Source organism: Myotis yumanensis, unplaced genomic scaffold (genome assembly GCF_028538775.1).
Source record: "Myotis yumanensis isolate MYYU_CA2020_CCGP unplaced genomic scaffold, mMyoYum1.0.hap1 SCAF_1, whole genome shotgun sequence".
NCBI classification, from domain to species: domain Eukaryota; kingdom Metazoa; phylum Chordata; class Mammalia; order Chiroptera; family Vespertilionidae; genus Myotis; species Myotis yumanensis.
The window spans coordinates 44,280,846-44,298,877 of NW_027223752.1; the positions used below are offsets into that span (position 1 = coordinate 44,280,846).

Genomic DNA, 18,032 nt, shown 5'->3' on the forward strand with positions numbered 1-18,032 from the left:
TTGCTCCTGAGGGGCAATCAGGACCGGCAACCGTCTCTCGCACCTGCTGCCAGCGATGGCCCTGCTCGCTCCCACTGTTGGCACTGGCCCCAATCGATCCACACCATCAGCAGGTGCAAGCAGGGCCGGCACCATCACCATGTGGCAGCAGCAGCAGCAGCAGGAGCAGGGCTATCAGCAGAGAGAGGATCGGGGGCCATAGCAGGAGGGGCCGGGCAGGGGCCTGGAGGATTGGCCGAGACCCGCACCTGTGCCCACCGCAGCCTCGCAGCACACAGCGCCTTTCAAGGTGCACGAATTTGTGCACTGAGTTCCTAGTATGGAATAAGACCCCACTACTTGCTTGGTGACATGATTCACCCTGGAAGACCCAGCTTAGGCACTCCCTCCTCTGTAAAGCTTTTTTCCCCTGGTTTCCATAAATACTTGTTTAGACCTCTGTACTTCTTCTATACTTTACACATCTCTTATATAAATGACATTTTATTATTGGCTTATATGTCCTTCTCCCCTCTTCTTGTAATACCCTATCCCCACCCCTTTCCAGCCACCCAAATAAACTAGCTAGTATTTACTCAACCTTTTAGATTAATTTCAGTCATTATATGAACTAATTGGCCAATATAGAACTCCTAAACTGGTTTAGATATACATAGATTATAGATAACTTTTTATTTTATAATATTTACTAGAGGCCCAGTGCATGGATTCGTACACCAGTGGGGTCCCTCGGCCTGGCCTGCACCCTCTTGCAATCCGGGATCCCTCAGATGTCGAACTGCCAGTTTCAGCCCAATCCCCGCAGGCCAGGCTAAGGGACCCCACTGGTGCACGAATCCATGCACCGGACCTCTAGTATGCATATAAGCTCTTTGGTTAATCTCTTCCCGCCCTTCTCCATCCCCTCTTCCCTCTGAGATTCATCAGTCTGTTGCATGTTTCCATGCCTCTATTTTTGAGCATCTACCCCCTGGTGGTCGAATGGTCAAACGGTCGCTTAGGCTTTTATATATATAGATGTTTGTATCTACAGCTAGCATGTAAATACCTTGAAAATGCACAATTCATCTCTGTAGTCCTGACATCTAGTATAATGCCTACCATAAAACAGATGTCTACTAAATGTTTGCAAAATCAATCAAGAGTGAAAAGAGATATCTGATTTATCTTTTCATCTTTAATTCTTATCACACTGATTAGACAGCATTGGTTGAAATAAGTAAGTTTCTAACTGCTGGTACTTAAAGATCCCTTGTGGTGTTAGTAAAACAGTTCGATTTTATGTTTCTATTAAAGGTCCTTCCAATATTTGTAATATGAAGTTTAATTTTAAATGCTGTTTTATGATCAATACCAATTATTTCTATCAGCAATTAATGTTAATGAAAGCAAACACACAGTAAAAAGGATAATGATTTCGTTTCAGACTCAGCATTTAACATTTTGTATGCACATCTAATACTTTATTAGGTGTGAATTTCAAGCTCTAAAGTTATTAAAAACAAATACTATCATCCAATAAAGTTAAATAGATTATAATACCGCTTCCATTTTTAGACTTCTTCTGTCCTGGTTTCTTCTTTGAGGCAGCTGCTTCAGAGGGGGGGGTGGGCTGTTTAGTAACTGGGACAGGTTCTACTTTTTTGCTTGGAATCTTTGATACATCACTTTCTTTGGTGACCTGCTCTTCTGGTACAGGCTTGTGTTTCTTTTCCTTTTTTTTTCTTTCTCTAACACTACTAGAAGTTTCAACCACATTCAGTGGAACAGGTACAAGTTGCTCATCTTCTACAGCCAAGGCATCAGATAATTTAAAGTCCCGGGGTACACTCTCAGAATCAGATTCATGAAGGTTCCCATTCTGGATTTCTTTCTTTTTATTCTTTTTCTTTTCTGCCTTCTTTTTATCTGTTTTGGTAGGAATAAGCTTTTGTTCTCTCTTCTGTTTTGCAAGAACTTCATCATATAATGTTTCTTTCATGAAAAGCCAGAAGAAGAGGAATATTACTGTTATAACTACTGAAGGAATAAGAACAATAAAATATGTCGACTCATAAAACTCCATCATGCTTTTGTTAATGTGATCCTATAAAGCCTAAAAGAGAAAGAAAGAAAAAAAAAACCTTAGTCTTATAAAAATTAAATACACAAAACCTCTGCTCTTTCAAGTGGTATTTCAGATCTAACCTGACCTATAAATCTAATCACGTTAGTTGTTTAAATCACATACTTGATTACCTTGCCAAGTACAGTTCAAATACACTATGGAAGAAAAATGTGTGGTAATTAGAACAAGTGTAACACATCCTTCCATTTTTCAATCATGTGAAAAGATGCTAATAGGAGGAAAAAAAACTTAAGACATCCATTTTCGCCGAAACCGGTTTGGCTCAGTGGATAGAGCGTCGGCCTGTGGACTGAGGGGTCCCGGGTTCGATTCCGGTCAAGGGCATGTACCTGGGTTGCGGGCACATCCCCAGTGGGGGGCGTGCAGGAGGCAGCTGGTCGATGTTTCTCTCTTATCGATGTTTCTAACGCTCTATCTCTCTCCCTTCCTCTCTGTAAAAAATCAATAAAATATATTTAAAAAAAAAAAAAAAAGACATTCATTTTCCCCCCAAATATCCACCTTTAATACTTTATTAGTACTTTTATTGTACAATATTCATGAATACTACTATGTATGGAAATAAAGTGGCATTAATTACTATCAACACAATGGGTATTAACTAAAAGTACTACACTCTTAATGAAAAAAAAAAATAGAGGTGGTTCATTACTCCTTTTAGAGAGTTGAGCCCATTCACAAACTGCTAGCACCTTTATTCTACCAAATAGTACCTATGTCATAAGGTTGAGAGAATTAAATGATACTGTACATAAAGTATTTACAGAATCTTACAGCAAATAAGCACTCTAATGTTACCCATCACTTATGTAGCAACTACTAAGATCATATAAACAAGGCAAATGAATCTCGGTTAAGTAAGATAAATTCACACATACATTAAGTGGCAATAATTAGCAAAGCCAAAATCAAACCCAAACTCTTCAGATTCCTTGGCACCTATGCTCTTTTCACTACATCATACATTCTATAATTAAAGAACTGAGCAGTAAGAAACTTGCATAAAAATCTTAGACTTAATAAGGTCTAAGACTTAAGTCTAACTAATGACTTCCAGCTTATTACACCAAATCAGACTATTTCCTTGACAACTTAAATGACTTGTGTGCAAGAATAAATAATAATTGTCCCACATTTTCCAGGGAGCATGTAGAACATCAAGACTCCTGAAAGACAATATATATGAAAATCATATAAGTTCTGATAACTAATTATAGGTGTTACTCAGAGTGAAAATAAAGAAACATAGATAAGTGACATTCTCCTCTAGTAATGATAGGCAGCTAGGATCTTATGGCTCCTATAGAGCCTACTCAATATGGAAACCACTTTAAAGAACCTCTCACTGAATTAAATGACATTTCTCCCCTAGGTAGAAATACATGGACTGGTGTCTACAGAAAGCTAATGATTCTGGCTAGCAGTCTACTATTCTCCTGTGTAGTCATTTATTTATTTTTGTGTGTGTATTTTTATTGATTTTAGAGAGGAAGGGAGAAGGAGCGATATAGAAACATCAATGAGGGAGAAACATCGATGGGCTGCCTCCTGCACACCCTGTACTGAGGAAAGAGCCCAGGCATGTGCCCTGATCAATTGAACCAGCAACCTATTGGTGCATGGGTCGACACTCAACCACAGAGCACACCAACCAGGCTGTAGTCATTTATTTTTATAAATCCACTAAATATCTATATTATAAAAACCCATCTATATTATAAAAACCCAGTGGCCTTAACACTATAACGACCAAAGACCAGTCACCAGGAGGTTGCGTGCACAATGAGGCGTGCACGCGGGTGGGCAGGGACTTGACTCTGGGTCTCGCAGCGACGGTGGGAGTTGGGGGAGTCCCGTGGTGCAGCAGGGTCTGGGATCCCAGGTCTCGCGTGATTTCGTGTGCTGGGTCACTAGTGAGAATATAAAGACAATAGCTGCTATTGCTATGAAAACTAAATTAAATCCTTTGGAAGGCCTTGATGAAGTAAAAAAATCTAGAATGACTTGACTTTCAACTTTGAAAATTTCTAGTGGCCACATTATCATTCCCCTTTAAAGAAACCAATAACAGAAATTACCAACAATGCTTTTAGGGTATGATTTATGGAAAAGAGATCAGAAGATACTCCCCCCTGCCCCCCAATCCCCAATTCAAAGACAAAAGATTGATCAAAAAAATAAGACAGACAAATAAAAATGTTTTAAGTTAAAATAAAATATTTAAGGCATACAGATACTTTCAGTTCCTGCTTTAACCAACCTAACCAATGGTCCTAATCACAAGGCCCGGCCCGAGCTGGGAAAAAAGTTTCCATCACACTCTAACATCATTCCGTCCACCAAGGGGTTCCCAAAAGCTCCAATACCTCTTTTCTCCTACTCTCTGACTAACTGAAGTTGAAAACTATATGAGCAAACTGAAAACTACATGTGTCCAAGAATGAGGTATCCATCACAGTAAGGAACTGCAGGATAAGGATTTCATTCGTCATTAACAAATCTTTATTGAGCACATGCTATGTGCCAAGCACTGCCCTAAACACTCAATAAACAAAACAGACAAAAAGTCCTGCCCTCAGAGAGGTTACATTATAGTATGTGTTTGGGGGCAAAGAGAAGAAACAATAAACACAATCAAATAGAATTTACATAGTTTGTCAGAAGGTGACAAATGCTATGGAGAAAATAGAGCAAGATACAGATCATAAGTAGGGGAATGCAGCTTTATATAAAATAGTACAGTAAGATAGACCATTTGAAAAGCAACGATTTGAAGGAGACATGAGAGTCAGCCATGCAAATATCTTAGGAAAAAAGGTAGTCCAAGGAGGGGAAGCAATTAGTTTAAAGGCCCTTAGACACTTAGTTGGGCTGGAGGGAAATTAACAGGGGGAAGAGTAGCAGCTAAATTAAGACAGGTAAGGGGTGATGGGGAAAGTAGGAGTGCCCAACTTCTGAAGGCCTTGTAGGCCATACAGACTTCATCTTTTACTCTGCATATGGAAAGGCCCTACAGGGTTTTGAAGAGAAGTGATATGATCTGGTTACTATGTTGAAAAAGACTGTAGGGAGCTAGGGTAGGTAGAAGCAGGGAGACCAGTTGGAAGACTAACTACAGAAATCTAGGCAAGAGATAAGAATGGCTTGGACCAGCTTAGTGAGCCGTGGAGGAGGTAAGAAGTGATTTAATTCTGAATACATTTTCAAAATGAAACAGAGTCAGAATGCCAAGTGTGAAAGAGATAAGTCAGGGATAACTCCAACAGGTTTTTTGCCTGAATGTTGGCTGGAACAGCCATCAAAAGAGATAAATCAGACTGCACCAGAGGCAGGCTTAAAAAGAAAAATGGAAGTTTAGTTTAAGTTGACTAAACCTCAATATAAAGGACTAATTCAGACAAGGGGTGTCCGTTAAAGCCAAAAGTCCGTTAGGTTTTCTGAATGCATTAGTTAAAAAATTGACAAATTAGTTTACCTGTTTTTACTTATAAGACACGTTTGTGTAATTAAAATTAAGTATGTTTGAAATTTTAATTTCACAGAAAAGTTTTCTATATTTATTACTTAATTTTAAATTTATACTTAATTTTAAATTTATACCTATTCAGTCTAGGAAATGGGTGCATTCACCAGTCACCGAGAGCACATGGCTGTGGTGTGACTTAGCACAGAAGGAAACATCGGTTGAAATTGCTTCAGAAAGTCATGCCAGGAGACAACAGAACCAATTAGCATGCACTATGCAGTGTGATCACGTGCTAATCATTACCCATCATTGTTTCCAAGCAGTGATTCTTGGATTTAAATATGTAGACTATAGTAGTAGATATGTAATATTTATTTATATTGATGAAATTATTACACTGTTTTTTTCCAACACATGGCCTATTCACTAAAATTTGTTTAAAATAACTTTATTAGTAACAAAAAACAAACAAACCACCTGTTAACTTAATGAGCAAATCTTGGTTAAAAGCACTTAAAAATTAACAGGGTATTAATTTCCACACATCACATAGGAACCAGAAATTTTGTGTGATAAATCCAAAGTCCATTATATTGAGGTCCACAAAATCAAGGGTTTACTATACTTAACATCCAAGGCGAAATGTGGAACAGGTTGTCTGGAAGGTAGGAGGGAAGTCTGAACTGCAGATATAAATATGGCAGCCATCAGCATATAGGTATTTAAAGCTATGACATGGGATGAGATCACCAGGGAAGTATTAAAAAAAAAAGTGAACCAAGGACTAAACATTGCAACCTCAAGAACAGAGGAATTATAAAGTCAGTATGAGCAAAGCAACTTGGTAAGAAGAGAAACCAAAAAAGCAAAGGAGGGGAGTGTAAACAGTTTCACTTAGTGTACAAATCACCTTGCTGAGACCAGATTTAAGGTTAAAAGTTCTTAATCAGCCCATAGTAGTTAAGGTGATGTGTAAAATACTAATTTTATCTTTAAAAAAGAGGTGAACATTTCTTACACATCTCCTAAGAACACTGTATTTCCCATTGGAGTTTCTACTTAGTATTCTTAGTACTAAAAGTATATTTCACCTCTTATCTTTTTAACATCAAACCAATTAGTCTGGGGGGGAATCGAAGATGGCGGCATAGGTAAACACCGGAGACTGCCGCCGTGGACAACCACTTCAAAAATACAACTAAAAGTCGGAGCGGACATCAACCAGAACCACAGGAAGGCTGGCTGAGGAGAGTCTCTTCAACTAGAAGCAAAAACAACAGCATTCCGACGCTCAGCGGAGGCGCAGTGTGGAAAATTTAAAGGTACGGCGGTGCGGTGGTGAGGGTGCGCGCGCAAAGCGGGCTGGAGGCTGAGGGCGCGATTGTCGTTTTCAATCAGGAGCGAGTCTCAGACTCTGGGCTACAGATCCGGGCGAGTCTCTAGGGACCCAGACTCAAACGGGAGAAGCGGGACTGTCTGGCTACGGCCCCTCCGAGGTTTGCAGCGATTGCTGGGACAGAGAGGCAGAGCCCCTGGGGACGGACTGAGAGCGGCCATAGCTGCTCCCTCCCCCCCGCCCTGTTGAGCCCGCCCCGCCCAAACCCTGCGCACAGCCATTTGCCGATCGCCTCAGGCAAGGGCTGGACTAGCGCCTCCCCTGAGGACTGAAGTTTTCCCACAGCTGATTTCCACCGCCAGTCGGCCTGGTGGTCAAATCCCTCTAGTGTTAACTACAACAATTAAGGCTTGGCTAGAACAAGACTGCGCACAGAGACCACAAGGGGGTGCACCAAGAAAGCATAAAAGATGCGGAGACAAAAAAACATGACAGAAATGGAGGATATGGAGCTAAGAATCGCAATTTTGAGGGCTTGCCATAAATTTGTGCAGAGCCTCACGAAAACTAATGAGACCCTCGATGCTACGATAAAGAAATTAGAAAGTAAGCATACACGGACTGAAATAAAGAATATTATACCCAATAGCAGACCAGAGGAGCACAAGAATCAAACCAAAGATTCGACAAAAAACACCCAATTGGAAAAGCAAAATGAAAAAAGAATCCGAAAGTGTGAAGATAGTGTAAGGAGCCTCTGGGACAGCTTTAAGCGGACTAATATCAGAGTCATTGGAGTGCCAGAAGATGAGAGACAGCAAGATATTGAAAACCTATTTCAAGAAATAATGGCAGAAAACTTCCCTCACCTGGAGAAAGAAATGGACTTACAGGTCCAAGAAGCGCAGAGAACCCCAAACAAAAGGAATCCAAAGAGGACCACACCAAGACACATCATCATTAAAATGCCAAGAGCAAAAGACAAAGAGAAAATCTTAAAAGCAGCAAGAGAAAGAGGCTCAATTACCTACAAGGGAATACCCATACGACTGTCAGCTGATTTCTCAACAGAAACTTTGCAGGCCAGAAGGGAATGGCAAGAAATATTCAAAGTGATGAATAGCAAGAACCTACAACCAAGATTACTTTATCCAGCAAAGCTATCATTCAGAATTGAAGGTCAGATAAAGAGCTTCACAGATAAGGAAAAACTAAAGGAGTTCATCACCGCCAAACCAGTATTATATGAAATGCTGAAAGGTATCCTTTAAGAAGAGGAAGAAGAAGAAAAAGGTAAAGATACAAATTATGAACAACAAATATGCATCTATCAACAAATGAATCTAAGAATCAAGTGAATAAATAACCTGATGTACAGAATGAACTGGTGACTATAATGAATCAGGGACATAGAAAGGGAATGGACTGACTATTCTTGGGGGAAAAGGGGTGTGGGAGATGCGGGAAGTGACTGGACAAAAATCATGCACCTATGGATGAACTCAGTGGGTGGGGAGTGAGGGTGGAGGGTGGGGTGGGAGCTGGAAGGAGGGGAGTTATGGGGCGAAAAAAGAGGAACAAATGTAATAATCTGAACAATAAAGATTTAAAAAAAAAAAAGAAAATGCAAAATAAAAAAAATAAAAAAAACCAATTAGTCTGGCCAGTGTGGCACAGTGGTTGAGCATCGACACATGAACCAGTCAGGATACATGTGCAGAAGGAAGCCAATCCATGTTTCTCTCTCATTGATGTTTCCAGTCTATCTCTCTAGCCCTCTCCCTTCCTCTCTCTCTCTCTCCCAAATCAATAAACATGTTTTTAAAAATACATTCTCGACATGTTTCAAATAAAATTCAAGAACTTAGTGACAGTAACAATCCTAAAACACGGGTCCTTTAGAAGTTAAGCCTAAAAAAAATCCTTCACTTAAGTCCTTTAGAAAAGCTACAGACTGTTATTTACCATCTAATTATTAAAATGTCCTCCCTACTAACAGCAGATTAACACTTATAAACTCAAAGGAGGTTTGGGGTGAAAGACTCAAGAAAACATACCAAACAGAAGAGACTACTGATATTAAAGAAGGATATAGAAAAAAACTGAATTAGAACCAAAATCATGTATTAATGGCCCTTCATAATGTTGACCCTGAGTCATCACGGTTAAGTAATACTGAATAGCCTTTATAATTTCAAAGTGCTTAATACATTTAAGGAAGTTTTTCACTAAGCTTTGTTATAGTTGAAGTTTCAGAGTGAGTCTCAGAAAGTTAAAATAAATAGAACACCTCATTTTCTAAACTCACCTAACAGAGTACTGTTACAATTGGTGATGCTGCAAATTTAGAAGAGATATTTCTAATGCAATGTTGGGGGAGGGGAGTAAGGAATTGTTCTTAGGACCTACAAACAATAAACCCCGCTATTTCTTGCTAAATCCTTGAACAAAAGGGGTGGGGAGAGCCTCTTTTTGTCGGAGAACACAATATGAAAATCGACAGCAAAGCACGGAGACCAGAAACACAGACCAATGCAAGCATTCTCCAGGGTTATTCTTGGGAGGATCATTGCAGGCTCATCAGCAACTGCTTCGGCCAAAACTGGAGACAGGGCTGCCAAGTGCCCGCTCGCTCGGTGCGGTAGGGAGGACAAGTGCATCTAATTAAGCAAGAACTCAAACGCTAGGTCAATTCCTGCACAACTCGGTGTTCGGTTCATCCCCACGTGTTTACCTCCAGCGGGCGATGAGCATCTACGTTTCCCAAAGCATCTGAAAACACACCCACAACTCTGAACAGTGAACTTCCACGGCAGCTTTTCAAGCAGTGCTTGTTCCAATACCTGGGAAGGGATCCTTTCCGAGTCCAGGCCCAACTACGAGTTTGGACTCTTTCCTCCCAGGAGGGGCGGCTAAGACCCGACAGCCCCGTCTCGAACCGAATCTCGGCACCGCTGGACGAGGTCAGGAGGCGCCGGGGCCCACGCGCTCCTCCACGACCGCCCGCCGAGCGGGGCTGCACGGCCCCCGCCAGGTATCTCATGGCCGAGAGACGTTTCTAGGCGGCCAGCGGGGCTTTCCGCCCACCAGATCCCAACGCCAAAAGTCTCATTGTTGGACACCGAAGGGGGAGGGGAAGCGGTAAGGAAGACACACCCCTCCGGGAGAGGAAGGGAGAACTTCCCAGCTCTCCAGGGCGAGCCACACATTTGCCCAAACTCTCCCCTCCCGGAGCGGTCCCATCCCCAACCGCCCCCCACCATAACCCGGGACGCGCACCGGGCGGCGGGAAGGGGCCCTGGGAGGGGCGAGGGCCGGGCGCTCGGAGTCCCGGGAGGCGAGGCTGAAATTCCAGCATGGCGCACGCGTGGCCCCTCCGGCCCAGGGACGCGCCGGAGACGCGCTCCCTCCGTCCACCGGCCCCGGAGGCGGTCATCCGCCTTCCCTCCCGGGGGCCCGCAGGCCCGGCTAAAAATAGGCGCCTCCGTCACCCCAGGGCCCTCTCCCGCCGACCTCGCCCTCGAGAGATGTCCTCGGGGGAGACCCGGGTCGCGCTCGGAGGCGCCGCGGCAGAGCCGGGGTCGGGCCGTGAGCGGGCCGCCCGTGAGGCCGAGCCGCCCGGGGAGCCCGCCGCCGCCAAGGCCCGGCCCGAGCTGGAGTCCGGCGACGGGACCCGGCGCCCGAGGCCTACCCGGCGGACGGCGGGCCGTGTTCGGGCCCCGCGGCCGCGCCCCCCAACCGGTGCGGCCCTCCCGCCCGGGCCCCGGGGCCGGCGCCGCCCCCACCCCGCGGTCCCCGCGGCCCGCGCCACGACCCGACGCCGCTGGCTCGTCCTTACCCTGCGCGGCGCGGGGAGGAGACCGGGAAGACACGGCGGCGCCCGCACGACAGCCCGACCGCCAGCTCCGAGGTGCCGCCACCGCAGTTGCTCAGGTGCCGTCGCGCCGCCCGGCACGGGGCGGGGCGGCCCCGGCACGTCCGGGCGTCTGGGCCGGCGGTGCCCGGAGACCGGCCCCTTAAAGGGACAGGCGCCCGCCGCCTCGGCCCCCGCGCGCGCTGAGAAGCCCCCGCGTGGGGCTGCTCGGGATTCCGGGGCGGTCCCCCGAGATAACACTCCGCAGCTGGTGGGGGTGGGAGCTCGGGGCTGGAGGCTCGGCGGCGCTTCCTTCATTCCTTAGCCCTGCCCCCCCTCTCTCCCTCCTTCCCCCTCCCCCTCTCCTCTCTCTTTCTCTCTCTCTCTCTCTCTCTCTCTCTCTCTCTCTCTCTCTCTCTCTCTCTTTCCTTCCCCCAAAGCTGGTTTCATCTTACGGGGACCTCCACACTGGGTGACTTTTTATTTTTTTTGTAACCTTAAGCAAATGGTACTCGATTTCACCCTGCCCATCCCAGATTCCTCTCCAGAAATCAAAACGAAACCTTTCGCTCCTACGTCTTTCTCTTTGAATTAGCCTTCAGGCAACCCTAGCTTCAAAACGGAGAGAAAAATTAAAAACGGACCCAAATTGTGTGCAAATACTATGAAGCTGCTGGCTGGCGGGCTCTCTTTAAGCCGGGGTAAATAACTAGAAGCTGCAGCGAAGAGGAAAAGTTGGCGCGAGTGCCTGCTAATAAGTTTGCTCTTTGCTGAAAGGAGGGCAGCGACCTTCCTGGTCCGCTGGCAAAAAAGATGTGTTCCTCGTCATCACCTATTGCTTACCGATCTCTCGCAGAATTCCAGGCACCGCCCAGAACATAAAATACTGCAAGGTCTCCTCAAAAGTTATGAGAGCTCGAAATGATTCCAATTCTGTGAGAGTGTGAATAAGATACATAAAACCGAGACTCCTCACGAACACCTCCCCTTGCATCCTGACAAAGAGGGAACAGGAGCAAGTCCTTCGGGGATGAACAGCAGAGCCATTTCTACACCAACAAAGAATTTCCTGTATGGGGGGCTGGTAAAAACGTACATTTGTATTCTTATGTTGTCTTAGCTTTCTAGCACACCTCCAAAGCACAGATGAAAACTGAACAGTTTGTGGTAGCCTGAGATGTTGAGAATTCCCAAAGTCTTCAGCCACTATGTTCTCCAAACATGCATTCGGTCTTATTTTAACTCCAAAAGCGTCCTCTTTTTTCCTTTCTCAGTAGAGTTACTCAGCACCTCAGTGGTTCCAATACCCTCAAAGCAATTGATCTCTAAACCACTGCTGTCTTCTGAGCCTGTGCCAGAGGACACAGCTTTATGGAAGAGCGATGCCATTAGTCTCTTAATACAAAAAGGGCAATGTATCATTTCTATAGTGGAGTTTAAGGACTCTTGGTTAGCTTACAAACATCTAATTTCCTCTGGTTAGTACTAAAGCAGGTTTTAGGTTAGAATAAAACTTTCTATCATTTTCCTGACTTCAGTAAAACAGTGATATTTTAGAGACAGTAATATGTAGGTACATTAAGTGGAGTTTAGGGACATGTTTACCCTAAATATACTATTTCTTAGAGTCAAGGATCACTTATTTTTCTGTTCCATTATTTGAAACAAAGAAGAGTATTTATCACCTATTTCAGCTTTCCTGAGGGATTGAACTTTGACTTTTGAAAGGGAAGTGATCTATTTATTCACATCAAAAAAGATTTGTTAGATGCCCTAACCGGTTTGGCTCAGTAGATAGAGCGTCGGCCTTCGGACTCAAGGGTCCCAGGTTCGATTCTGGTCAAGGGCATGTACCTTGGCTGAGGGCACATCCCCAGTAGGGAGTGTGCAGGAGACAGCTGATCTATGTTTCTAACTCTCTATCCCTCTCCCTTCCTCTCTGTAAAAAATCAATAAAATATATTTTAAAAATAAATAAATAAATAAAAGATTTGCTAGAATTATCATGCAAGGTAAGCCCTATTAGGAATTAAGACCTACCCTTTAAGTTTTGAAGTATAGTATAATATCAATGGCTATAATTAACATATATAATTAACCTATTATATAATTAACCTTGGTTGCTGCTCACTACTCTCCAATGTTACTGAAACCAGCAACTAACTTGCTAAAAAGGATTAGCGCTCCCAGCATCTGAGGTACCTCCAGTTGTAACAACAAAGAAATAAAATTTTTTGAAACTATCAAGTGTAATTCTATTACCTAAAGAGTGCTAGTGTCTCTCTCTCTCTCTCTTTGTCTGCCTCTCTCCCTCCCCTCTCCTCTCTCTTTTCTCTTTTATTCAAGTCCTCTTATTTTTTAAGCCCCTCCTACCCCCACCATGGCCCTCACCTTTGGCAACCATCAGCTTGTTCTCTATACCTATAGGTCTGTTTCTATTTTGTTTTATTTATTCATTTGTTTTGCTTTTTTAGAGTCCACATATGAGTGAAATCACAATATTTGTCTCTGTGTCTGACTTACTTCACTTAGCATAATACTCTCTAGGTCCATCCATATTGTCGAAAATGGCAAGATTTCATTCTTTTTTATTCGTGAATAATATTCCACTGGGTATATATTAGCATATCTTTATCCATTCATCTGTTGATGGACATCTAGTAAGGGTGCAATGAACATAGGGGTACATATATATTTTCAAATTAGTGGTTTTGTTTTCTTTGAATAAATATCAGAAGTGAAATTGCTAGATTATATGGCAGCTCTATTTTTAATTTTTTGAGGAATATTCATACTGTTTTCCATAGTGGCTGCACCAGCTTACTATCTCACCAACAGTGTATGAGGGTTCTCTTTTCTCCACAGCCTCACCAACACTTACTATTAGTTGATTTATTGTGGATGGCCATTCTGATGGATGTGAGGTGATATCTCAGTGTAGTTTTAATTTGCATTTCCTTGATGATTAGTGATGGTGAACATCTTTTTATATATCTATGGGCCATCTGTATGTCCTCTTTGGAGAAAGGGCTATTCGGATCCTCTGCCCATTTTTTATTAGATTGTTTGTTTTTCAGCATTAAGTTGTATGAATTTCTTATATATTTTGGGTATTAAGCCCTTACTGGATGTATCGGTGAATATCTTCTCTCATTTGGTAAGCTGTCCTTTGGTTTTGTTGATGGTTTCCTTCTCTGTGCAAAATTTTTCAGTTTGATGTAGTCCCTTTATTTTTTCTTTTGCTGGCCTGAGGAGACATATCCAAAAATATATTGCTTAGAGCAATGTCAAAGAGTTTTACTGCCTCCCGGGTGATGTGGTTCAGTGGTTGAGCATCGACCTATAGAATAGGATGTCACAGTTCAATTTCTGGTCAGGGCACATGTCCCATTATGAGCTCCACCCCTAGTGGGGGCCGTGCAGAAGGCAGCCAATCAATGATTCTCTCTCATCATTGGTGTTTCTATCTCTTTCTCCCTCTCTCCTCCTCTCTGAAATCAATAAAAACATATTTTTAATTAAATTAAATTAAATATGTATCCTGCAGTTTTTGCATAAAATGTTCTCTAAATGTCAATTAAATCAATCTGGTCTGATGTGACAATTAAGGCCATTATTTTCTTATCAATTTTCTGTCTAGATGATCTATTGGTTGATGTGAGTGGGATATTAAAAACCTTCTACAATTATTATATACTGTGGATTTCTCCCTTTATGTCCATTAATAATTAAGCCTCTTAGGCCACTGCCATCTTGGACCTCCTCTTTCTCTCTCTTTTTTTTTAATCTACCAAAGTGCAATTTACTGGAGATTGCCTTCTGACTTTTAGCGTTTAACAATCCTCTTTTCCCTGAATTTTGGAAATGTTTTAAAGACACACAGTACACATCTCTCTAGCAGATAGAAAGCTGGCTATTCCTGTTTTCTTCAGGGAAGCCTTCCCAGAAGTGGTGAGTAATGTGTGAGTAACATATTATATCTCCTGCACCACCAGGATGGCAGAGATGAAAGTATAATAGAAACAATTCACAGATCTGAAAGTAAAGGGAAGATTCAGGTCCCCCAGATAATGGAGGGGGAAAGAAATATCCGCAGTTGCAGATCTAACAATAAATCAGCTATTCTAACAATAACTGCTTATTAGAGGTCTGCATTGTGTCCCCATTAACATGTAGTCTCTTTAAGCATATGACATTCAAGTGCTTTCATCACAGCCCAAGGGTGACGACAAATTATTTGCCATTCTTTGCACAAAGTGGTGGGATCTGTGTTTCCTCTTGAATCTGGGAGGGCTCTGTGGCTACTATGTCTAATAGAATATGCCAAAAGTAACACTACCAAGTTCTGGGCCCAGGCTTGGAACCGTTGATCTTAGAGCCCTGAGCTACCATTTGAGAAGTCTAACTACCTTACTGGAGAGACCATATGGAGAGGCCCTGAGATTACTACATGGGGAGGACGAGAGACCCAGCTGGGCCAGCCTTCCAGCAGCCCTCACCAAGGTGCCCAATGTATGAATGAAGGCTTCCAGTACCCCAGTCCATACACACCACAAGCTAAATACCACCAAGTAACCCCAGTCAGTACCACCCAGAGCAGGAAAATCACTCAGTGAAATACGCTTGAATTTATGACCCCATATAATCTTTGTGGATTTGGGGGGGAGAGGGGGGATAAATTGTTTGCAGTAAAAGATAAGCAGGACATCTTTCTTACACTTCTAAATAGATGCAAGAAACATTAGTCTCGTTTCTGTGGAGAGGAGTTTCCATTTTGCCCATACAATCCCAAAACATCATTGGGGCCTTTCAAGGGAAATCTGGGCAGGAATGGGTAAGGAGGTAAAGCTAGTTTGTGGCATAACTTAATATTATTGAAACCTCTCCATGTCTCCCATCTTCAAAGGCTGTTCAATGATTGAAAACTGGTGAATTTAATGAGGAAAGAGGAGCCAACATTTATAGTGCAGTTGCGCTGTGTGGGTGTTGAATGTACATTAGCTTACATAATCATCAAAATAACCCTATAAGATAGTTCTATCTAGACTCACACTGAAAAACTTACTAGCTCGAGGACACAGAGCTCAAAAACCAGCACCTGAACCCAGATCTGCTTTACTCCCAAGGTATAAACCGTAGGTATACAAACAATTAAAATGTGAGTTTTTATTTATATAGGTTTCACTTACTCATGATATCTTTTTTATCATTAGCCGATATATAACACTAAATTAAATCGGCAATATTAAATCAGCTGCCAGCCAGCATCTTGTAAACTTTTCTAATAGAAAGCATTTAGTATTGAAATATGTACATTTTGTCCTAGTAAACTTAGCAATTGGAAGAAACAACCTTTACGGCCTCTTTGATTCTTGATTCCATGATTTTATACACTTCTTAGAAGGCTTCTGTTAAATATTGAATTTGCAATCACAGAACCTGGTTTTGCTACCCAGCTCTGCTCCTTTCTGGCTGTGTGACTTTGGAAAAGTCACTTCACTTCTCAGAGCTTTAGTTTCCACTCTGATTAACTGAGGATGAGAGTACTTTGCTCTAAGGGTTAGTGTGAGATTAAATGAGATCATGTACTTTTCAATATTTTAAAAATAGTATTACCAGTTCTTACTCAATATAAATATTAAATAAGACATTGTTAAACCTGCATTATATCTGAATAATGACTACCATACTAGCTATTCATAGATTGTATATAAATACTAATTCAAGTGAGATGTAATTATGTCCATCTGCCGTTGAGAAAGCAGGTTCAGAAAATCAAGTTACTTGCCTCGGCCAAATGGCAAGTAAGTGGGAGAGCTGAGTCTGAAACCCCCAAATCCAGCCTTCTTCCACTCTACCAGACTTCCGCCACATATCAACAGGCTGGTGTATATCCTGCTTGTACAGCATTATAAAAAGGGAGAGTTGACATCTTTCCTCTCACCTCAGGCCAAACCACTTTTACCCTCCACCAGATAGGTAGAAAGCATTCTTATCTCTAAAAACCTTACATATTAACTCAACATCCTTCCTCAAACAGCTACTTCAGTGTTTAAATGTTTACTATCCCTCACTGTTGTGTAACTCTATGTTCTAACCTCAATCTTGGGCACATTTTTAAATGGATGCTAATTAGCAAATAAAAATAAATAGGAGAAAATAAAATTATATATGTATATATATGCACACACTTAAATAAAATCATCTATAGACTCACATTTGGAGATAAGCACAGCTTACATTTAATTTTTTCCATTTTAAAAAATCTGTGCATATTTTTCTTATAGTTATGAATGCAAATACCAATGAAGGAACATGCCAAAATTTTAGATAATGTCCTGTTTTTTCACATCTAATTTCTTCTGACTTTAAGATTAGCACATGAGCCCTGGTGAGGGCAGATCAGTAGCAACAAATCAAACCAAGTCAGCAATACTTGCAACATGCACGGCATCATGTTAGGTGTTTGAACATAAAGCATGCATTTTAAAATGCTTGTCCTCCAGAATGGCGCTTGCTTTTTAAACCACACTGCTATTTGTTGGCTCATATTCAGCAACAAATGATAACTCTTAGATCCCACCCAGTCCTTGCCCTGTGTTTTTCTCCCAGTAATATGACAATCCAGTAATTAATCTTTCCCAGGCTTTGTTCCATTTATCTCTGACCATGTCTCCAATTTATCAATTTTCTTTGATCAGGGCCAACAATTTTTAAAAGCCATCTCTTGGTATTTCCATACATTGTTTTGGAAATTTAATGTTTGTGAGAAAAGGTAAACAGATTGCAAGCTCCATTACAAATCATTATTCTGTGAAGGCTGTAGAATAATTCCTCTGGATGCCAGCTCTCATGACACAGAGCTCTGGATGTCAGCCCTCCCAGCCTCCAGGGGGACCTCACAAGGCCCTTTCTGTCTCCATCTTCAACCTTTCTTCTCCATCAGCCAATTAGTGCTTTTAGGGCCCTCTCCACTTAAAGGAGAGGGAAAAAAGTTTGTTCAAACTCCAGACCACCCCATTTACCCCATCTCCTGCTAAGCCAGGTTTTGGGTTGGTCAGTTGATTGGTTAGGTAAGAGGCACTCATTTGGCTTCTTATTCACACTACCCATTCACTGACTCCTCATCCTACTGGAACCTGCTTCGCACCCACAGCTTGATTCTGAAACACTCCTCATCCTATATAATAAAACCCTAATATGCAAATCGACCGAACGGTGGAACGACTGGTCGCTATGATGCACACTG

General features: G+C 42.4%; 1 protein-coding gene across 10 annotated transcripts in view; it reads right to left on the bottom strand.

Annotated features, from left to right (window-relative positions):
• KTN1 (kinectin 1) overlaps nt 1-10,912 on the bottom strand; it is a 110,583-nt gene extending 99,671 nt beyond the window's left edge. For 6 of the 10 annotated variants that reach the window (XM_070419263.1, XM_070419278.1, XM_070419271.1 and 3 more), the window contains exons 1-2: nt 10,769-10,912; nt 1,543-2,095 (exon numbers count right to left, since the gene is read on the bottom strand). In XM_070419263.1, coding sequence (XP_070275364.1) covers nt 1,543-2,068 — 526 coding nt within the window. In that variant the 5' untranslated portion in view covers nt 2,069-2,095; nt 10,769-10,912. Of the gene's footprint in view, nt 1-1,542; nt 2,096-3,892; nt 3,968-10,768 lie in introns of those variants that run through there. The other 4 variants (XM_070419290.1, XM_070419284.1, XM_070419255.1 and 1 more) reach the window with 2 other exon arrangements.
• Between the last annotated feature and the right edge of the window lie 7,120 nt (nt 10,913-18,032).